This window comes from Clupea harengus, chromosome 13, assembly GCF_900700415.2.
Source record: "Clupea harengus chromosome 13, Ch_v2.0.2, whole genome shotgun sequence".
NCBI lineage: Eukaryota > Metazoa > Chordata > Actinopteri > Clupeiformes > Clupeidae > Clupea > Clupea harengus.
Genome location: NC_045164.1, coordinates 2314408 through 2338630, shown reverse-complemented (window position 1 = coordinate 2338630; position 24223 = coordinate 2314408). Strand labels below are relative to the sequence as shown.

Sequence of the window (24223 nt, the reverse complement as noted above, 5' to 3'; positions counted from 1 at the left end):
GCCTTGCTGCCCTCACCCCTCACCACCCATCACCCCCTGGCCCATACCCCCGCCGCCGACACTCAAGGTGTATCCAATGCCTCTCGCTCAGCAAGAGCCGAAACGCAAAACAGACGGCCGGGCAAATAAAGATCAAAGGCAGCCGGCGAGGCCGAGCCAGCCCACTGTCCTCGCATAGCGGGTGCTTCTGTCACAGCGAATCATCGCCGCACGGCCCTTTACGGGCCACCACATACACACACACACACACACTCACACACTCACACACACAACGACGACATGGGCAATGATACCCTCTCATGCTCGCCACTGTCCACTCACACAAAATCCTGCTTTTGTCACACACAAGGGCAATGTGTAGGCTAGAAATAGCACCCCAGCCGCTTCTGCCTACACTGCCATGGTGTTGTGTGGGTAACGCAGAAATATGGGCCACCCCCTCCCCCCACCTCTAGGCGAACATACCAATTTTGCTGTTGACTTATACGTGTACATGCTTGGGACTGCTGCTGTTGCGGAGGAGTCCAGCTGTCTTTGCTGCACTCCATACCATTTCCTTTTCCCCGGGTATGTGAAGCCCACAAGAATGCATCGGCTCCTCACCGCATCGTCAACCATATCTGTACCAATCCTATATGACATCTGGACCTCAAACTGGGGATCTTGAACTCACCACAAGATAGATGTGTTGTGAAGTTCAAGAATGTGTTGCAATATATCTTAGGTCCCTGTTAAATACAGATGGACAAAGTAATGCTCACTCGTAACACCGTAAAACTCAAGGCTACTTGAGTTCAGGGTTGTTGTTGAACCAACACAGAGACTTGACTTCTAAGCAAAGACACCTGCCAGTGTATGCATGGGCAAGTAGTGCATTTACAGTATGTGCACATGCATGTGCTTTGAAGGTCTTGTTAGTGCTTACCAAAGCCTGCTCTGGGGATTGTGCAGTCTTGTGGCAAAAGAAGCCGGTAGATTGAGGTCATGTGTCAAGTGCACACGCCTGTCCACCTCATGGCTCTTCCCTATATGGCCTGGCCTCCTTGGAGTCCCAGTCGGTGAGGGTTAAGCGCCTACACCCCCCCGGCCTTTCACCGGCTCCTCAGTTTCTTAACCTGTTTGTTCAGCTGTGCCCCCCCCCCCCCCCTCCACCACCACACACACACACACCCTCACTCTCACCCCCCTCTTGCCTTTCTCCTATGTGGCCGTGCCAGAAAGGTGACTGGGGCTGGGGGCATGGAGACAAGTCACCCCCACCCCCCCCCCCACACACACACACACACTACCCAACAACCCCCTACCACCGCTGTGCGCTACTGTCCCCATGCAGGCAGTGCAAGGCAGGCAGGGCAGCCTCAGCGACCCCACGGCCAGGTCAGCTATTCCAGATTACAAGACACAAGGCAGGCTTTTAATTAGGCCTGCCGTGCAGCAAGGGCCTTGCGGCATTGCGGCCCAGACACTTCCTGCAATGTGCTACACCACCCATAAAGCGGCAGCGAGCGACTGAGTGAGGAGGAAGAGAGAGAGAGAGAGAGGGAGAGAGAGAGCGCAAGGCTAAAAACAGCTCTGCCACATCTGCACCCTGTCTGAAGAGAAAGAGCGGCCATGACTGCCACCGTGCGCTCAGGCGACTATGCATGGAGGGTGAGAGTGGGTGGCTCTCTACCCAACGGCCCCCAAGCACTGGAAGGCCATGGAGGCATCACATAGACCTGAAGAGAGTGATGGACTCCGCTTCATTTCAATGATCAGAGCTGTGCTAGCTACTCCAGCTTTACTATGAAAGTACAGAAATGATAACCGACATCTTGTTTTCATGGTGCTCAACTATGACGGGCCAATTGCCTGAGCTGCAATCGCCACATGACCGATGACCACAGTAACCAAACCTTTACACTGAATGGCCCCACTTGACACCATCCTCAATCCTTTGGAGCCTTTTTGGCACCAAAATTGCTGATGGTAACTGGCTGAAGCTAACCCTTTAAAGCCTGACCCCCTGACGATGATGGGCGATTCCCGGAGTGCTCTGGACAGTTCTGATTCCGCCATATTAAACTCAGCGCACCTTAGACATTTCATGAGTGTTCCTCTTGCACTTCAGGTACAGCTTTAAGGAATATGCCAAGTGGCATTTCCTCATAATAGACCTTGTTCCTCATCCCAACATATTGCCCAGCTGGTACGATGGTATGATACGCACTGAAAGAACAAAATGTACACCATAATCTTATCATTATATGTCAAAATACCTTAACTCTTTGAACCGAACATTTGCTATGCTCTCCTTTGCTGCAGCCATAGTATCAGATACAAATGCAGTGTCAGAGTATTGGGTACAGAGGCAGTCTGGTGTAATGGTGAGTCTGGAGTGGGGATGGGCCAGGTGACCGATGAGGACGTCTGCAGGAGTAGCGGGTCTCACCCCCCGGTGACATGTGGAGCCTGTCCCCTCAAACAGGAGAAGGGAAGAGGTGGTGGTGGTGGTGGTGATGGTGGTCTGATGCCACTCCTAGGTCATCCCCACTTACACTGAAAGCCATTGTTTTGATGTTCAGAAGCCGTACTAGTGTCACGTGGAAATAGCAGCCAAGTCTCGTACCATCATTCTACCCCTTGGCGACCTCGTTACAATGACGGCAATCTTCTGCCACAGTTCGAGTGGGAATGAGAGCTCTGACTCCAAAAGAGAGCAGGCTCCTTTGATGTGGAGGGGCCCTCAGTGGCAGCCGGTCTGATTAGATAAAGATCACTGGTGCCTTTCTCTCTCTCTCCCTCCTGCCTACTGTAATCTTAGCCCCCTGCTCCAAAGGTCCTTTTAAGAAGTTGATGGCGGAGCGAGAGCATGATGGAAAACAGTCTCTCCCCGGGACCCCTCTGCTCCCATCTGCTCCGTCCTCCCCCCCTTGCCTGAAGCACTGCGCTTGTCAGGATTGTCTCATTCGGTGATGATTTTCTTTCTCAAAGGTGTACTCTGAGCTGCTGGAAATGTTCATTTTGACACTTACAGAGCATCAGTTAAAGAGCTGTAATTTGTGAACTAATATTCTCGCACAATGGCAGGTACCAGTGTGTTGTGAGCACACTAGCAGTGTTAAAATGCGAGTGGAGGACTGACGCTATACGCTCCCAAAGTCAGTCAGTCAGTCACAGGGCTTACTGTGTATTGGCATATTAGAGATAGTGATGTGATAATGACTCCCTGAGGGTTGTTAAGGGGTGTTGGTGGTGCGTGATCAGGTATTACATTTAAGGTATACCAGATAAGTAAGTGGGTTTGAGACAGATTTTTGAATCTGTCAAAAATAGTGATTACTGGAGAAATAGTGCAGATGTGTTTTAGCGGCAGTCATTATTCTTTTTGAACAAAATGATTATATTTTACACAGTGAATAAAAAAAAGAGCTACTGGGTCAGCTTTAATTACATATGTACCTTTTTAGCAGAAGAGTCTGATGTGTAGGATTAAGACTGTCACTCTTGTGTAAACTTCTGGATTTTGTCACCCTTGCACATGGCTTTTGGATTGACTTTAGACAGTAGTGAAACAGACACCAAAGCATCGTGCTGAGGAGAGGGCCAATAGTTCCTGCTCTGGCACAGACTAAAAGGGTCTGCTTTCCATGGGATCGCATGCATAGAGTATGAGAAATCGCTGAGGAATTTCTGAATTGACAAATCCAAGTACAGAGCATTTCATCTGTTTTAAAGGGAAGGAGGGAACGTTTTGCAATCCCATCAAAAGCATGTCTGTGTCCTTTTCGAGGATGACACTAATAGGAGTCTTGTGCAAATGGCTTAAGGTCTTGGAGGAATTCAATGTATGAGTGTTAGACCTGTTGTTCCACTACAGGCAGATTAGTCCAACAGGTTGGTACGAAGTAGCCAAGGTAGCAGCTCTCATAGGATTTACACAAAAGACAGAATTAAGAGCACTCCAAATACTTTCTGTGAGATTTTAGGTGATGTCACCTTTTATTTCAACATTCTTATCTCAAAATTTCGCCATATAACCATATGCACACATTTTATATGTTCCACAATCATGGGCATCCAGCAATGGCACATAGTTACAACTTAATAAATACTTTACAAAAATAACACTTTTTTACATCAAGAGTAATGCTTTTAACCAAATAAAAATACAAAGGGGGGGAGGGGGCAATATGACTGTGGATTATTTGCAAAATGTAGTACATGCTTACTAAACAAATGTGTTAACTTTCATGGGGGATGTTAAGGTGTGGGAACCAGCACCTTTTTGGTGAGCAGAGGAGAGTTGTCTCCTGTGCCTCATGTGGAGGTTGCATATGACTCTTTGAACATTTACACAGATGAACCAGGGGCAGGTCAGAGCAACCCAGAAGCTGCCAGATAACGTCTGCCATTTTCCAACTTATGATTGAAGCCGGCGTTGCCTCCTTTTTTGTAAACGATAAACTGGGGCAAAGATATAGATTCTTTTCAGAAAATCCATGAGAAATCATTTCCCTTTTTACACAAAATCAACAGCTCTTTCCCTTTTTCTTGCATCTAACATGGTCAAATAAAACTACAAAATTGCAATGTACGTTCTTTATGACTAAAATCGAACACAATGAAGCAGTGTTATAAGACCAAATTACTTTTTATCCTGCCCACCACAACCTGCTAATGCATTGAATAAGCATTTAGTTGGCCAACAAGGCCAGGTGAAGCCTGCTTTTCTAGAAGGTGGATAGAGAGACGCTGATGCCTCCACTGCTTGTCTCGTCGGCTAATAAAAGAGACAGTCCTGGGCAAACAGCTGCACTCCTCGTGTTTCAGCTATGGACGCCCCTCCACCGCCTGACTCCCCACCATACGAGAGAAAAGAAAGTGGTTCCATCCCTGCGTGTGTGTGTATGTGTGTGTGTACACGCTGACCCAAATAAGCACAGCTCCTCTCGCTTCTCTCCTCTCTCTGCTTATTTTTCGCAGCTTAGAACTCCCTGGCCTCTTCGAACTGTTTGTAGTAGTCCTCGTCCTGGGGGTTCTCAGTGCACTTCTGGCCGTTGTTGGGTGGCCGGGCGTTGTTGTAGCGGCTCCAGTCACCTTTGCAGATGATCCACGGCAGGATGTCCACTTTGTAGTGCAGGTCTGCGGAGAACTCGATGCTGATGAGGTTGGGCGTGCCGGCGCCCTTGCCGCGGGTTATGAGCTTCATGGCGTCGTCGTAGCAACAGTGCTGGGCAGCCAGCGTGGTGGACTCCAGCGTGAGCATGGAGCGGATGCAGTAGCGTGCCGTGGGCTTGTAGATCTCCAGCTTCTCTTTGGGGCCGCTGGCGTCCTTCCAGCGGAAGTCCCGCCGCCTGGCCGGGTCATGGACGTCCGCTGTGCTGTAGGCCACCTCTGTGGGATAGGCGCAGGGGCAGCTGGGCAGGTCGTTGGCCACCTTGGTCATGTACTTTTTCAGGAATTCGCTCTTGCAGTTCATCCAGCGCTCACAGCTGTCTGTGTCTGGAAGGGAGAGCAGCAGTTAGGATCTACTGTATTTAACTGCAGTATATACATTGGTCTATTTTAGAAAGACTACATAAACTCTCAAAGTCATAGGGTCAGTACTGAAGCACAAGAACACCTATAGAGATGTACAGGGGGAGGCACTTCTACGTTTGTGATGCACGTACATCCACGGCCTGTGTCTGCTTGAGAAATTTAGCTGGCCGGGATGCAGTTTGAAATCAAAAGTGTGTGCCTGACTGTACCACTCTCACAAGATGCTTTAGTTCCTTCCTTCTTTTTGAGTCTTTTTTTCTGTCTTTTTTTTCATACACTCCCCCTCTGGTGATTGTGACTCCCTCCCTCACTCATCTGGAGTTCCTCTTCTCTTCCCTTCCTCGGCCAGAAACATATTTTCATTTTTGACCTTTCTCTGAGCCCTCGCACACTGAAATAATTCCCTGTTTGTTTGTGATGTATTTAGTTCCTGTGATGAGAAGATGTGTTCTGCGAGTCACCCATCACACAGTGTGACTTTCGTGTGTGAAGTAGTGTCAGCAAATTAAATTAAGTAGATTGGATATTACAGTAAGCTGAATGCAAGCTGAATGTTCACTGAACCGTAGCCTAAGGGTACAAACTCAAACACAACACTCAACACACTTGCAGAGCTCAGGAGTAAACTTAACACAAATATACCCTGAAAAAGCTGCAGTTCGATTAAACCAAGTGATTATCTCCTTATCTCCCATATACTAACTCATTACATGGTTGTGTGCTTGACATAATGATTAGGCTCCAACTTGTGTTAAAACAAACTTGTGGTGTATTTATGATACTTTTGTTTATTGGCAAGGCTCCTAGTAGGATAGCACGGGCCTATGAGTATGGAGGACCAGGGGACGTTATTGGGACCAGACTGGCGGAGCGGCCTGCTGCGCTCCTGTCTTCCTGCAGGCTTTCATCCCTCGGCAGGAATGTGGCAGACTGAAGGACCCAGGAATGTTAAGTGGGCTATGGAAAAGTGGTTGTTGTTTTGGGTGGATGCTAATGCCCGATGTATCTGGTTAGTTTGGCAAAACGTGGATCAACCGCGGAGCTGACAGATGGACCTCATGAACAGTCTGCTGTGAGGGAGTGAGTGAGAGAAAAAAAAATAAAGAAAAGAAGAAAGGAAAGGGAAGGGAAAAAAGACTGAGAGACTGAGAGTTCCTTACCGACACCAAAGAGTTCTGTGGCATTGAACTCATCGGTTCCAGCAAGCAGACTGACCTCAGTGGCTGCTGTCTTAAAAGCATCTTCAATCCCTGGAAGTACAAAAAGTTGGGTCTGTTGTCAGTTGGGTTTAAACAAAACCATAGGGGTCGGGGATGAACACACAGAAATGAGAGAATCAAAAGAACTTGAGAAAACTGTGTTATTCTAATTCTCTGGCTGGACAGAGCTCACACACCTGGGCAGCTGGGCATGTCACAGGTGCGGGACTCTGTAGCGGTGCAGGCATATCCACATGACCTGGTGCGCTTCTGGTTACCGTTGCCACAGGTGACGCTGCATGACGACCAGTTGCTCCAATCACCTTCTCCGTCCATATAGTCTGTTGAGAAGACAGAGGAGAGAAGCATGCTTACTTAGCTGTGAAACAGTACACAGTGCTTGTTAAGGAACACAATATATAATTAGTTTAGCTGTTAGCTTAAGCTAAGCTAAACTGCTCTAGCTGAAACGAAAAGCTACAGCTACGCACTCTGTGCTGGATTTGTGGCAGCCTGCTGCAGAGCTGATTTGGACCGTATGTTGGAAGCACCTGAGGCACTAGCGTGTCTGCCAGCCACACTCATTAGCATGCCTGTGTAATTGTACGGGGCAACAAATGGCTCTGGACCAAACATGGCCAAACATGCCCCCCCACCCACCCCCCAACCTAAACATAAACCACTCCTTAGACAGACCCTCAATGAAGATGGCATCCTGGTTTTTGGGATTCAGAAGTTTTACTCAAGCAAGTGGTTAAGTCCAACTTCTATATCTCAGACACTGTATCCTTCATAAATTAGGATGCAGAGTGTGAGGATCCTTCATGAATTTGGTTACAGTCAAGGTATATGTTTCCTCCATGGAAATTGAACCAGCATATTCCTAGCAGATTCTCTGCAAGTCGAGTGTAATGAATACTGGCAATCCCAATGCAAGGACTGGGACCACATGAATAAGAACTCCAGGCGAACCTTATCCCAGTCTGAACTGAACTGGGATGAGATGGCTGGTGGGGAAGACAAATAGGGCTCAGCGGAGACAAAGCCTACCGCAGAGCTACCGTGGAGCCGCCAGGCTCAGTTGGACTGTACTTTTTCTTCAGTTTGGCTTCTCTCCTCCGAACCAGAGACTGGGAGGGCTGAGATGAAGTGCTAGCCCAGACATCAGTAACATCAGGAAATATTTTGGAGGGTACTTCGCCCAAACTTCTTAATTTGCCAAGAGGATGTCTGACACCACACTAAGCTAAGCTAGAAAACCGATACAATCTTTCAATTTAGGCATTTACACTCATTTAAAACCTTGGGTAGCTGGCTGAGGGATTTTGTCAGCTGGATATAGTGGAGCGGAGGTTGAAGTAGGGGGAAAACCCACAAGAGATCAGCCTTGGGATCAGTATAATCGGAAAACATGGAATCATTTACAAACAGGGCTGTATAATACATTTAACTCTCCACTGTGACATCTTGAGAGTGATTTACTGCATGGCTAAGCAGAATTCATGGGGGCAACCCAGCTTCTAGTCTGAGGAATCTGTGTAGTCTTAGTCCCTTGTCTGAGGACTCTGTGTAGTCTTAGTCTTTAGTCTTGAGGCCTCTATATCTTAGCCTCTAGTCTGATGACTCTGTGTAGTCTCAGCCTCTAGTCTGAGGACTATATCTTAGCCTCTAGTCTGATGACTCTGTGTAGTCTCAGCCTCTAGTCTGAGGACTATATCTTAGCCTCTAGTCTGATGACTCTATGTAGTCTTAGCCTCTAGTCTGAGGACTATATCTTAGCCTCTAGTCTGATGACTCTATGTAGTCTTAGCCTCTAGTCTGAGGACTATATCTTAGCCTCTAGTCTGATGACTCTATGTAGTCTCCGCCTCACATTGTCACATCTGACACACATTATCATCACTGCTTAACCATCCACTCCAGCAAACACACAGACATACACACATTCATACATACATAAACACACATGCGCTTGCTTTGCTAATCACAAAACTATGTCCCCTTAACCAGTGATGGAAACAAAGACCCCTCAGTCAGTCAGGAGTGAGGCAATCTCACCGGCTTGCTTTCAGCCTGCCTTGCGGTCACGGTCGGCTGACTCCTGTCCCCGGGCCATTACCATTTCTGAAGCATGCGGTCGAAGCTAGTGCAGACCTCCGTCAGCCACATGCACTGCTAAGAGTGACTAATCACCCAATCAGGGCAGATAAGGCATCTGCTGGTCTGCAAATTCTGGCCGAGCCATTATAGTCTCCGCCGTCACTTCATGTTTCCGACGGCAAACAGCGGAGCGCATATCAATCTGCATCCGAAAACGGGAAAGTCCAGCTTTATCGGTCCGATTCGATGCACATTTTTTCCTCTGCAATTGGGGTTTGGAGCGAGTTATGGCATGGCAAGCATGCGGGTGACAGGAAGCGCATTCTTCAACACGACTGCATATTTATTCATTAGGCCTCTGCTTTGAAAGTGTTGTGTGCTGTGCGAGCGAGTGAGTGAGTGAGTGGAGGAGCGGATGTCCTCGGTTCCTGCTGTCACGCTTTGATGTCTCTGAGGCGTTTCTTTTTTTTTCTGAAACTTAGACAGTGGAGAACCATGAGGGAATCCATCTCATAAAAGAGCCCAACAGCCTGCAATCACAGGCTCCATGGGCCTGCCCGGAATGACTGTCCCTATTATGGTGACAGCTTAAATCAGCAAATCTGCAAATTACAGATTCCAGATCAAACTATCGCCATATGCTAGGAGACAAGCTTCAAAATCATGTGTGCACATATAACCCGTACACACACACACACACACACACACACACACACACACACACACACACACACACACTCTCTCTCTCTCTCTCTCTCTCTCTCTCTCTCTCTGTCTCTTACCATATTCAGTGTTTGGCCTACTTGCTCCTCCTCTGCGCTCCCAGTCTCCCAGTGGCTTAAGGAAGTTGCTGTCATCAGTGTTGCCCTCATAGGAATAATCTTGCTCCTCTGGCCTCTGCACCGTTGAGGCCGACGAAGGAGAAGAAACGGAGGAAGAGGAGGGTGAGGACGACGAGGAAGAGGACCGCCACCAATTCCTCCAGTTGGGCGTCGCCCAGCCTGGTTTCTTCTCTTTGCGAAGCCCCTTTTCAGGCTCAGCCCCCTCCTGTCCATCCACTACTTCAATGGTCACCTACGCAAGCAGGAATCGGGCACAAAAGATACAGCTCAGGCACAGATCGTACACCACATTAGAGTTAATCCATCACGCCTGGCCACATCTCAGTGAATGCCAACAAGATGAGCTGAGAACATCAATGGCTCGAGATATTCCAGGAAATATGGTTTCGCAAGCTGTGGTCTGTAACCACAATTAGGTTAAAATATTTCGTACCACATGTTTCCTGTTTTTTTTTGGTTTCGATAGTTTGATTAACAGCAGTAATTTTGGCCAGAGAAGGATTTTTTTTTTTTGGGGTGGAAAAATGAAAGTTGCATACTTGTGTCAATTAGATTCTTAAGTGAGAGTGGCTATGTAGTGTTTAAGCTGTTTGATTGTCTCCAGACCTGGGTCAGTCATGCTTCATGGGTCATTCTGAGAGGGTGCGGTTACCAAGTGATACCCCTGCTTCCACCGACACCCCCTTCCCAACTCCACCACCACGAACCCCCCACCCCACTTGTCCTCACACATATGCCTCCCATATGAGGGGGGGGGGGACCTTCCACCTTTGCCTTGGTTACCACCCTTCTTTAGTCCCCTCTCTCTTTCTCTCTCTCCCTCTCTTTATCCCACCCTCCCTCTCTCCACCTAAACGCCAAGTTCAAAGGGCTCCTCTGCCTCCTCCAGACCATGAAAGCCAGATGAATCCTGGGATCAAAGAAGCTCCCGCTCCCCCTCTCTCTTTGCAGCCTCTCACTCTTCCACAGACTCCTCACAACTTGAGAGGCTAATGCACTTTGTCCTTCCCCCGGATTTTACTGTTAAGATCCCATCTTTTCCTCTCTCTCGAAGTGAAGCCCAGTCCTCCACGGATTAGTCCAGTGAAGAAGTGATTGTGGCCTGGATATGGTTACTGAACAACAGACTAATACAACTCTATGAGCAGGGCATGACTGTCCTCCGATCGGTGTAGCTGTGCTTGGTGCAAAGTGGAAGGCGTTGATTAGAGCTCTTATATTTAAACACTGGTGATGCATTTGTGTGTAAGTATGTGTGTGTGAGAGAGACAGAGAAAGGAAGAGAGAGTAAGAAAGAGGGGGACAGAGAGAGTCTTTGGAACATCATGGGCTCCCAAAGGCTTGCTTGTGAAAAGGAGTGCTGATGTGCAACAGGCCATTCTGCTTCTTCCTGTTTGCCAAGCATCTGGTCTATGTGCATGGGCAGCCATGTCTCACACTAATATTCTCTCTCTCTCCTCTCTCTTTTCCTCTCTCTCTCTTTATCTCTCTCTCTCCCCCTTGTGCTCTCTCTCTCTCCCTCTTTTGCTCCTTCTCCTTCTCCCTCTCTCTCTTTTTGACACTCTTTCACTCCCATAAGGACACGGCCTTGCCTGAATCAGTGTGAGCTGATGTTACCTGTATGTTGGGGTTTTGTCCATTTATGTCGGCCTTTGAGAGGTCAGGGAGGTGGTGAAGGTCCAACAGGAAGGCCCCTGGCCCGTCCCTCTGCAGTGTGCTCCCAGTCCCCTGGCTCTGGACCCAGGGTTGGGACCCCGGCCGGTGGGGCACTCTGTGCTCTGTGCCTGTCCGCCAGTCCCCAGGGACTTGCTGAGATGAAGAGCTGCTCTCCGCATTGAGGTCGTTCTGTCCAAAATCAACAACATTCATATTAGATATTAGATCAATTTCACATTAGATACGATTATTTAAACTCTGTTTACCCTCAGATGTTAAACTCTGGTTAACCTTTACTGATCTATTCTTTTTTGTAATCCTTACCTAGCAGTAGAAATAACAGTGTAAGACTGATATGGGATAACATAGGAAGGAAATGACCCTTCTTGCATGACATACCTACACCTAGAAATCTTACTCAAATAATGATCTGCAGCTTTCATGACTGAAATGGACAGGCTGGAGCCTGTCATAAGCATTCATGGGGTGATGCCTAAAAGTCACATGGCAGTGTAGGAGCTGTAATAGGTCTCTTCCTCTTTTTTTAGCACTGCAAGGTGTTGACAGCTGATATTTGAGGACGTAATGTTGACCAGAATTATGGATGTTTGTCGTCTCGGCCTCTGCAAAGAGAGCTGGTGGCAAGAAGCTTTATTGATGTGAATTAATTTAGCTTATAGTTAAGTGGATTGAATTCACATAATGTCACAAAGCAAAGTAAGTTATTCACTTCCACATCTATTTAATTCTATATTCTTATCAAAAGAATATTATAGAAGCAATTCCACACAACTGTAGCTCTCATGCTCAGTGATTTACAACTTTAATTTAGCCCCCATAAAATACAAAGCCAGAAAGTTTTCTTCGAGAAAAAAAATGCCTGAATGTTCAAGACCCATTTAACAAACCGAAGAGTCACCCATCATCTGACTGCTGCAGATGAGGCACGATAATGTCTCCCATAGATGGCCACTTAGCCGGGCTGGATTAATAAGTCAGGATGACAGGGGGGTTCAAATGGCAACGACCCTCTCCATAAATCCCCCTGCAGGCTAGCGCAGACGTGCGGGCGGGCGGCCGGGTGGTGGTGGCGGTGGTGAGGGGGGAAGGGGAGGGTGTGAGCTCCGGCTGTGGCTTTTCCCTCAGAGGCCACAGGCCACTGGGACTAAGCCCGCCATGGCATGGCCTGAGGCCTGAAGCCTGCATTCAGAGCCTCCCCTGGGGACCTGATCAAAACCACAAACCGCAAGCAGCATCTGACCCGCCACCTGCTTCCAGAATAGCATGACAGATAAATTATCTCTTTCTCTCTCTCTCTCTTTCTCTTTCTCTCTCTCTCTCTCTCTTTCTCTCTCTGTCTCTCTCAAAGTCACACACACACACACACACACACACACACACACACACACACACACACACATACATACACACACACTCTAACAGAGTTGCATTCTCAGAACCTTTCAACACCATACCACTCATTGTTTACACACTGGCATCCATTGACGAATTATCTGCAAATATGTTTTTATGCTACCATAAAGAAACAAGGGAGAACAAATTCCAAGAAGAGTCAAGAGTGAGTGAAAATTGAATTGAATTGAAATCGGAAATTAACATAAAAACAAATCTGTCCTCGCTAAAGCAAACCCAGCAGTAGCCCTCTGCCTTCACTGGGACCTGGCGGAGAGGGAGCGGTCTGCCAACAGCTGCTCCAAAACAGCTGCTCTGAAACAGTCAGGGCCAATTTTACAAAGGGTGTTTTTCTGTTAGACACGTCTATCTTGGCTAATTGCCTGATGATTAGGTGTTCCAAAATAATCACCAAGAAGGTGATTATTCAAGAGGCGTTTAAATGTCAGTCACCTGTGATTAAATTACAGTGAAAAAGTTTGGACGTCCGTGAGGGTTTGTTTACTGGGTGTCTAATGCAGTTGTTTAAAATTATATTTGAATTTTGAATATTTGAATTTGAATATTTGAATTTGTAAATAATGAAATTTCTATAGTGAATTTGTGTGGGTCTATAAATGTGGCTGCAACAAAGAATTGTGGAACAGCATTATCACCTTTCTCTCCAAAAGGATGGTTTAGTGTACCCTATGTTAAAGAAGAGAAGTCCTTGTGAAGTCTTTCTTTGAATGTAATGTAAATGTAAATGTAAATGACCTCGTGACGTTTTCCATCGAGGTCAAGGAAAAGTGGTTAGGAAAAGACGATAGGACAGACTATCTGACTGCGGCCCAGGTTTGGCTCACCCGATAGAGGGTATGCATTGACGTCACCATCCCACCGGAATACGTCGGACTGAGTGGCAAAACATATGCTGCAACATGGCTGCTTTTAATAGGGGAAACTGCAAAACCAGGACTAAAAGCAATGATTATCTGTTTAAAAGACTCAACAGTGATCCTTACAACTCACCAAAAAAACAGAGGTTCTCTCTGCCTGGTTTCAATGGGAATTGGGAATCGATGGGAGGGAAATGAATACAGGTAGATGGACGGAGAGAGAGCAGATCCTCTCCAGAAGTCCTGAATAAAATGGACAGTCGTGTGGATTATATTGCCCCAATGGATTTTTTTTCTCCTGATACGCTTGTGTGGAAAACAGTACCGGAGTTTCGCGGACTCAACATTTGGATTTATTACCATTTAGTCATTTTTTTTAGCAGACGCTTTTGTCCAAAGCGAGATCAATATATACCAAGGTGAGATCAATATTTTTTTCTTCCTTTCCCTATAGAGCTTTGCTGGGACTGTTTCCCTTTGAATTATTGCTTTGTTGTGGGATGATCGTTGGGACTTTGAGGGCAACCCAAATCTTCTTTGTTTTGTTTGTTGTTTATGGACTGATGTGGCGCAGGTGCAAGTGTTTATGTTATTCCATCATTAGCGGTGAGAGGACTCTTAAAGACTTTGTCCCTAAATACTAATCTTTTCACCTTCCTCTCCACTCCAATGTATATCCCATATAATTTCAATGAATACATGTTTACAAGAACAGTAGACGTAAACGACGAGTTGTTACAGTTGATTAGATGTGTTTTTGGTGGTTTTGCGGCATTGAAGCTGGACGCTGTCACTGTCAGTGAGTGTCACCACAGTGACTTACGCCCACTGTGACGTCACGTGCATAGCCTCTATAGAATGAGGGCCCATGCAGCAGGAGATGAATTTTGAGCACTGGTCATCGTGCAATTAGCGAGGTTACAGATGTTCATTAGGGTGTATTCCAAGTACTCAGAGAAAGTGCTACGAGTGGTAAGAGAGGAGCCCTGTGGCTTTGTTTTTGCTAGGGGAATGAAGCCACTTATTGACTTGCCCAGGTTTTTTCACTGCACCCCATACTTGAAATACCCCCCAGAAAAAAACACAGGCTAAACATCCTTTGTAAATATGGCCCTCAATGTTTTTAACTATTTATAAAATATTTTATAGGATTAATTATGACCAAATACTATGCTGCGGATAAATAATAATAATAAAAAAACTTTAGTGTCTGGTTTTGGGGGGAAAAAAGTCTTGAAGTACTAAAATATGGACAGATATAGAAAGCTATGAGTGGCTGTCTGGAGCACTGGGCCATATTACAACTGATGGTTCCACTCTAGTCCCACGCTGCTCCTTTATGGCAGTGCAGAAGAAACAGACATCCGAGCCAGCGTTGCGAAATCATTGTGGCGTCTCCCCCTCTCCCTCTCCCTCTCTCTCTCTTGCTCTCTCAGCTGACAAAAAAATGCTGGGCTGGTGCTGGTGCTGGGGCTGAAGCTCGGGAGGTAGTAAATGTGTCCCCTATGGACTGCAGAGGCATGTGTTCCCCGTCACATACACACAGAAGGAGCAATTACTCCCCAGTCGGAATGACAGCTTTAAGTAGCCAGTAATCATCCATCCTGGTTTGGGTAGACAATAAGATCAAAGGAGTCCATCAATCTTGTTTCTCTCTTGTTTTTGTAAAGCCCTGTTGTTTTGTGTGTGTGTGTGTGAGAGAGAGAGAGAGAGAGAGAGGGAGAGAGAGTGTGTGTATGAGTGTGAGTAAAAGCGAGAGAGACAGAGAGTGTGTGTGTGTCTGCATGTCACAAATCAACATTGCCAGAATGTATTAATATGCTCGACTGAGTAAATTGGTTGAAACAGTATGCACGTTTCTCCAATGAAAGCTGCTATAGAATCCTTGCATAGCCACCTCTGACAGTGAGAACAGGAGTAGACTGGAATGGTTTGGTGTCTGTGACCTCTGTGATAATAATGAGTAGAAAAGCAACAACTTTCTTTCAAAAACCCTAATCAAAGAAAACTGAACAGTTGGCTGTTTGTTGCAGTCTGGACAGAACATTACAGGGATCATTTAAGTGCCCATAAACAAACTCATAAAATTGAAAGGAGCAGAAAGATTTTTTTAAATAAAGTTCAATAAGCAGTGAGTACTCAGTGTCTCAGTACAAACAGCCATACAGCATACTGCCTCAACTGTCCGGACACTCAATTACAGGAAAGTGCAGGAAATTTAAGGAGGCAGAGTGTTGTATGCCATTTTAACAACAAAGCAATAACACCATGCCATCTTCTATCTTTTCTGGATCATTTGAATATTTTGATTCATTTTAATTCTGACCTTTACTTGACAGTTATACAGTTAAGAAATACAGGGGTTTATTTTCACAGGTAGTGTGTAATTCAATCATCTCTTCACTAAAAGTCTTTCAGCTTATCTGACTCAGAAAAGAAGGGAAAAAATGTCAGATGATGAAAAAACATGTGGTACTACAGACAATTTTTTCAGGCTCTGCAGAAATCGGACAGGGGAGACAATAATTCACTGTCAAAGCATAATTGTCTGTTTGTTCTTCAAGTCTGTATTGGTTTTGAATTTGTTGTTGTAGCAGTGAGAAGAATCTCTTGTAGTACCACTGCGGACCATATCGAGTGCCTGACATGTTAGACAAAGAAAGCCTGGGCTTGTGGTGTTGCTAACCAATACCACAAGTGTACAGTAATTTACCGCACTGGGATTACCAGGCCTTGTGGAGTGATCCCACCTCAAAAGACACACTTAAGTAGTTCAAAAAGCTCTGCATGAACAGTTGACATAGGATCCGGGGGCTAAGGCACCATCCAAATGGTGTTCTTACACTTTTCTTTTTTGTGTGTGCCAGTAACAGAACAGATTTCTGTGACATCTGCAATGTTTTTATCCCATATTGGAACGTAGGGTTCTATTTTCAACCACTACTGAGCCTTAGTATGTGTCTCTTTCAACACTGTACTCTTTAGTTTATCTATGCCTGACTGGCAGTTTGGGCGTGAGGAAGAACAATTAGGATGTGTGTTTTATTTATTTTTAAACCAATTAGAGAGCTCATCAGCCCAAGACCTTGGGCCACCAGCAGGCAGAGCCGCCTTTACTGGAGGATCAAAAGTCATACACCATTCTTCAAATCATACGGGGCCTCCCAGGAAGTCACTCCTTCCCATCACCCCCCACCCCTGCCAATAAAAAAAAGCTATGAATGAAAAGTCACACACCAGCTGACCCCCGCCCAGTTCCTGTCACTAGTTTGTGCCCCCTTGCGTACTTCCTCTTCATTCAGTCGGCAGGGGTTGCTTAAAGGAGCATGACTCCATTTTCAATTGGGAGCCACTGGGGGGGCCTTCCCCCCAGTCGGGTGGGCAGGAAATGAAGGCTGTGCACATAGTGCCAGATGCATTTCAATTCCTTACCAAGGTGGAGAAGAAAATTATCTCTTTCTCAGACCTCTCTCTCTCTCCCTCACTCCCCTTGTGTCTCTCCAGTGACCTTTCTCCTAGCCCTCTAGTCATTTTTGTTATTTTCTTCCCATTAACCCCTCTTTAATACTATCCTGCACATGGCTTTCCGGTTCAGTGAGAGTTTGATTACTCTGCCAGATACCTCAAAAGCCTACTCTATGACCGAATCTTCCTAACCGCGTCTCGTATGACTTCTCCACATCACCCCTTAATCAACAGGGGATCTCTTAATCACAGAGAGAGGCTGTTTAAACAAACAACTGGACCAGATATCTGGTTAACTCATTGCTGGACTCTCTCTCTCTCACACACACACACACACACACACACACACACACACACACACACACACACATAAGTGTACCCTCCAGGCATGGTACTGGACTCGAGGAGGTGCATTTTTTTTAACTGGTGTCAGAAGTCAATTCCAATGAGATCTACAGGTGTGAAGAGACTGGCTGTAGTGTCAGACAAGCCAGTGTTTTTAGTTCTTTTTGGTTCTTTTGGTTCTCTCATCCACCCCCCATTGTCCCCTAAAAGTACTACGACTGGGCAGGTGTGGGTCATGTGGGGACCATCCGTGCATTCCTGCTCCGACTCTCTCTCAGTGGCTGGCCCGCTGTGACACACACACACACACACACAAACACTCCTAGTGGATTCCTCAGATGTTTCCAGAGCTCCGAAGCAGCACTCTCAATAACAAACACTGCGCCAGTTGACAAACACAATCGCAGATGCTGCGCAGATCCTTGCAGTGCATAACAACAACATTGCCGTGACGATAGCCAAATAAAGAATTTTTGGGACTTGTTTGCAGTCTTCTTGTCAGCGGAAGAGCAGACCCATAAGCGGGGATATTATCCCTACATGTCACAAACTCAGCAGCAGACATACTAAGAAAAACTCTTCAGTCCACTGAGCCAATAAGAAGACATAGCCAATCATTTCCAGTTCATTCCCTGTAGTGTTTATGTACTGTCTACTGTATAATACTGTGAAACATACCTGGTATATGAAATGATTCTTTGAATTTAAATTAGCCAAATTGTAATTGCTGTAATGACTACAATAGACAAACGGCCTTCGGGGATGAGGTGGCATGTTTACTTAGCCAGAGTTGAAGTATTTTAAGAGTTGTGTATCACACAGTTATTTTTCAAATGACAGGTTCATCTTTATAACACCTGTTTATTACATTCCCTTGCAGTGTATTGGATGCCCTCATAACCAATGACACTCGATGCACACGGAGCTTCACATGTTGCTATTTGGCACATCTTATCCCTTTTAAACCATTTGTAGGAGTCTGCTTTTTGTGGCACCTCATGGGAGATGCCTGACAGTGTGGCTAAATGCCTATTTATCACCGTGCTGTTCAGCCACAACCCCATCGACAAGGGCATTTCAGCGCCACTCTAAAAATACATCAAAAAGCAGCCCGAAGGGTGTTTAAGCACCCTTAAAAAACCCTGTTGATCCCTGGCCCTCTAACCTAGGTTCAGGCCCTCAGACGCACACCACCATGTGGCCGTGGTCAAACCACGAGGACTAGCACATGTCCTTCTCATAAAGCCAGGTGATGGGGTAGGGGCCAGATTGATAAACATTGTGCTTTTCGGGGCAGTAATGAGTTGGAGTATTTCCACAGCTCTTGTGTATGCCCAGAATCTATCCTGACCAGTGAGGTATCAACTTGGTCGAAATAAAGATTGCTTGGGATCACTTGTGGTCTTATAGTCACCGTGATGAAAGATAGTCTCATGTCAACAGGACACTCGGGTATCACTGATGAGCGGCTATAGCCTGAGGCCAGCAGTTAGCAAGAAGCCCTAGGGACGTCACCTCTGACCCCTTCCTGACCTCATACTCAAACCTCCATCAAGACAAGATCAACTGAACAATGCTTGAGTCTTACTGATGAACTACAACACACTTTAACATAGAATAATGTATCATAATATAATTTAGAAGTATCCACGATTTGTCCTCACTAGGTGAGATACATTTTTTTTATCAACAGGTTTCTGTCTTCATAGTGTTTTAACATTGCTTGCTTGTCAAAGTGCTGTCCAAAGTAGCTTACTATTTACTGATGGACAAACATGGTGAGTTCTGACAACAAAATAACTTGACTTTTGACTTCACTAATGACTTTTCCTTTACTGTATATACTAATGTTTTAAATATACAGTGTTATGTCAGAGAGCCCAGGACATAACTCTAACAGTATCTATTTCACACAGTGCTCTCTAGGGCCAAACTTGATTACCTGAATTTACCCGAGATTAACAACAGGTCTGTCTTTGCAAGGCTTTGGCTGACTCTGCATAAAGGCATTTTAACATATCAAATTTGCATGTATTTCGGGGGGAAAGGCCTAGTGCCAGCATATAATGTAAAATGCAAAAGTGTGATGAGTTGCGATATACAGCGAATCAGGCAGGTTTCAGTGAACTGTGGCCCTTTCATTAGACACGATGCGATAATGGATAACCGATCGGCGCTCCAGGCTTCAGTAAATTACCTATACATTCACTGTTCTTACTCGGGCTTTCTTATGCAGATGTGAGTATGTGGAATGCCATGATTAGATTATAGACGGATACGAATTGACAAGCCACTGTCAAGTAAGTAATGTCTAGGTAAATTACGAGAGCGTCAAAGCCTATTCACATTCATACAATCTATGACTACAATCCAATGCATCCATGACAATAATGACGCGCAGTGAAAGGTGTGACTGGGACACCACCCATATTTGAGACAACCCGTCAATATGGGTTCCAGCGTGCTTCTCCTGATATTCCTTCAGTCAATTAAAAATGACCAGCTAACCTTCATTAGCACTTTATTTGGATAGATTCAACATTTTAAACGATATGCATGAAAAGGAGCCCAGCTCACCTGTGTGTCCAGCCCCTGCTGCTCCTGACTCAAAGTTGCGTTCCCTTGTTGAAGAGGACTGCTCCGTAGTACTGTGATGTGTAAAGTTAGTAGCAACAGCCCCAGCAGTAGCAACAATTCTGCCGCCAACCGAATCATCCTTTTCACGCGACCGGTTTTTGGACCCTGCGGTGTGGCAGGGGCTCCACCGCCGCCTCCTCCCGCTGCAGAACCTCCGATCTCGGGATCCGCCGCGGACGAGGAGCCGCAACACCACTGCGGAGCCACGTCGGGATCAGAAATATCAATTTTCAGAGGAAAAAAGAAGAAAAATATAGATGCAGGGATGAAACGCAGGGACAAGTCCCCCGGGAGATTGATCGTATTCCTTAAAATGAAACCAGTGTATTTGTCAGACAATGGCTCCGAAATACGAATTCATGAAAAGTTCTGTGGTGGTGCCCAGGTAAAGGGTCTAATGTATGGCCACAGCTCAAGAAGTGCTGATATTTCCCATCTCAATAAAAAAGTTGCCCACTACAAATAACACGTCACTGCAAATATTAGTTTGCACGAGGAGTTATTGAGTCTCCTGTGTGTAGAACGCAAGGATCTCAAAGTAGCCTTCTGAAGTTGCTCTTTTCGCTCCTCGCTGGAGTTCAGGTGAATTGCCTCACAATCAGGCAAACGAAAGGAATGGCAGACTTCTGCATCACCTCACCCTGACAAATGAAATTCTCTCTTTCATCTCTCGCTCCTTAATTTGGCCCCTTTGCACCGAATACTGCGCTTATCAAGCATGTCCGTTGTCCTAACAATTCCTTTTTGCCCAACACTCAAGCGTAGGTATTAAGAACGAGTTGTTACCTTAACCAAGTTATAATTCCATTCTCTATGATATATATATATTTTTAAATCGCTACCTCTTGGAGACTGAGCTCAGGGCACACAACGGTGCTATTGTATTTTGCGCAAAACTTCTTGTCAGAAATTCAGGTACATGCTGTCAGGAGCGTCTCACTCTTCCCCCGTTTCACGAAGTACGCTCCTCTTTGCTTGGACATACGAGTGCTCTCCAACACAAACTCAGTGCCTGCTTTGAGTGCGCCCGAAGTGTTTTTATATACCGCTCTGTTGGTTTGCTGTCATCTCCCCCTCCCCCTATATTTAACCCTTCTGATCCCGCCCAAGCCAGCGCAGGGTACTTAAACTACTTACCCACAAGCGGCAAAGGAGTGGCGGGACAGGAGTGGGCACACGCGATTTACAATGTCTATGGTTCGTGGCTTGACCGATTATGTGTGAAGTCAGAGCAGGGGGTTCATCTCCACCAGATGCGTTACAATAACTTACATCAAAATATTATTGAAATGTCTATTTGAACGTTTGTCATTTCACGCAATGGTTTCATGAATCATAACGTCCTTCAGAGAGATGTTCTATTTCTATTTGTTGATTCTCAGGCTGGGTCCGAACCGTAGCACGTCATCCATACACAGACAAATGTTGTCAGTCACCTCAGAGGGGTTTGTTTATTGCTGACTTCAAAGGACTTATGCACAGCGTCAAGTTATAGCCTCACACGGTGGGAGGCTTTTAAAGCTCCTGCCTAGTGCAGAGTGCTCTCACAAATGGTCATTCTCTCCGTTAATCTCGGTTTTAGTGTTTTATTTGGGTTGTCTTTGTGACAGAACAGTGTTACTCTATAGTGTAAAGATTCAGCAAGTGTTACAGTGATAAGTGATAACCCACAATATAGGAACATTTACAAGAACTGAATTACGTTTGTATGACCCTTAAATTGCCATAAGCAGTCAGAGGTTTTAACACATAATGTGAAAAGCACAAAACGTTGTCCTTTACAATAAGTGAATTAACCTGGCTTTAATACCTTTAATTGTTTAAAGAGATGGTTCTATTGGTAGTAATTTCAATTCAAGGGCAACTGCTAGGAATTATAATGTTTTATTTTTTTTACAGTTTAATAGCTACTCATAACACTATGTCAACCAAACATGACCCTGATCACACATGGAGCTGTGAGTTCTAAAGAGCTGTCCAATCTCATTTTGATTCCCTCTTAAAAAGCTGTCACACACATAAATCTGTACGCTCCATCTACCTCTATGCTGAACACCTGTCGCGAACATGTAAAGCTGCTGTTTGTGTGCCCGTGCCCTGTGCTTCAGAATCCCACTAAAGCAGAAATGGGAAACGGTGGAGAGAATCCACAACCTTGGACACACTGGCCGACTTCAAAGGGCTACCAGAGGTTCCCCCTCCAGAATAGCAGCAACATGCCATTCCAATAAGAGCAGCGAGCTCGGCTCTGCAGTTCAAAAGAACGGGCCAGCCTAGCTCAGGGGGCCCTCTCCGCTGACGGCCTGCTCTTGGACAGATGTTTCCCCAGAACCTTGCTGCTCTGCTGTGACGGCTGGTGTTATTGGCTTGTGAGAATGTATTGGAGTGCAAGTTTTAGCATTTCCATCAGCGCCTTCAGACTTCATAGCACCCCCCCTCCCCCTCCCCCTCCAGATTAGGAACACATTGATAAATAGGAGTATTGGACATGTTTATATATATGACAAACCCTACTGTGTCTATCACTCTGATCTCTCTCCACCATGTTGTTCTGCTATGTTACACCGCCACTAAACTGCAAGACCACTTTGGCAGCTCATTCCACTGTAGGAGGACAGAACGGGGTTACGTTTTGACAGAGGAATCCCAATATCAGTTCTGTCGCAGAGACCCACATGCTGGGGCCAGTGGTTGTGTTGAGGAGACCATATGAGTCTTGTACTGGGTAGTCAGAAATATTGTCTGAACGAGCAAGAACGTTGGCTAGCCCCCAGGGCACTCCCTCCTCTAACTTTGTATGCGTGCCAGTCTAAGAGTAAAAAAACAGATGGCTGTTTGCATAGGAGAGTAAATAAAGGTGGCACTGTGTAAATATATTGTGTGACATACTTTGAGTATGTGCTTTGGTGGGCAAAGAGCCTTCCTGTTTACATCCTCAAGCTTAACACGTGACACTCCCACCCCCCCAAAACGAATGAAGACCATACTTGGTTGTGTGGTTAATACACACAATCTGATCTAACCCAATATAACTGGAAAAAGCCCCCCCAAAACACAAGCCACATGCAAACACCATTGATGTATTTGACAACAGCATTCCCTGACCACCTTCTTTTTTTTTTCAAAGTGGCCTCCATTTGTGCAGGATGTGTCTTGCCAGTCATTAGCCAGGGGGCTTGTGGGGCCGTAGAGGGCTGCCACAGGGAGGCTAATGGGATCCGGTGGCAGGCTTGGGTGTGAACAACTCTCACACCATCACACATTGGTGGCAGATCAAAGAGGCCTGTACTGTGTGTGAGAGATGTCCCCTAAAACACAGACGTTCCATACACATTCTGATCGTACTGGGAGTTTCGTGTTGCTTTTTTTTTGCGTGGTAGCTTGCTTCAGCAGGTATGCTGTTTCGTTAGGACTCCTTCCAAACACAAGACATTGCATGGTTACAGCATTAAGTGCAACAGGACGGTTCCCATGAAGAGAAGAGTCAATCAAAGAAAACTGATGTGGAAAAAAATGCTTCCTGCGAGCACAAAGTATTTGTCTCTGTTTTGAGGTGTAACTGTTCAGTTTCCATGCACGTACTCAAAATCAACAAAGAACGAATTATCCAATCACGTCATTACATTCTGTTCAAAGAGTTTACCTGTCTCCATAGTATTTCAATCTATGAAAATACACAAACAATGTGGTGGTGGTGGATGAACAAGTGCAGGCTATGCCTCCCCTGTCATTTGGTGAAATATTTATTGTAGCCTAGATTCCCTCCAGTATTAAACAAATTAATTATTATATACCTGTAGAAATGTGTCTCTCTCCCATGTCAGGTAATTGGGATGTTGGCTGACATAATGCATACTCAGGATGCTTCCCTTCAAAGATATCAAACATTTAAGTGTTTGTGTTTGGTCTCCCATGACTTAAAATGCAACAATTAAGGTGCTGACAGAATCAGACACAGATGACGAAGCTGGAACGCACCCTTGAGACAAAACTATCAACTATGTCAAGAAGGTTGTTAGAGAATAGTTTGTATATGAAGGAAAACAGCAGTTTCTACAGAGACTATTTACCACACGTGAGAAGGGGAATTCAGAAGCATGCAAACATGAAAAGAAGTGAACACACATAGACGAACACAGACACACACACACACACACACACACAC

The 24223-nt window shown here is 45.7% G+C and overlaps 1 protein-coding gene across 1 annotated transcript; it reads right to left on the bottom strand.

The window, feature by feature from the left end:
* Positions 1–3957: 3957 nt before the first annotated feature.
* ism1 (isthmin 1) lies at positions 3958–24204 on the bottom strand. The gene is made up of 6 exons (XM_012829863.3): positions 19999–24204; positions 11282–11509; positions 9605–9896; positions 6920–7063; positions 6684–6773; positions 3958–5484 (listed from the first exon to the last, which is right to left on the bottom strand). The coding sequence occupies exons 1-6, from the start codon at positions 20134–20136 to the stop codon at positions 4967–4969; spliced, it is 1410 nt and encodes a 469-aa protein (XP_012685317.1). The 5' UTR covers positions 20137–24204; the 3' UTR covers positions 3958–4966.
* Positions 24205–24223: the final 19 nt, after the last annotated feature.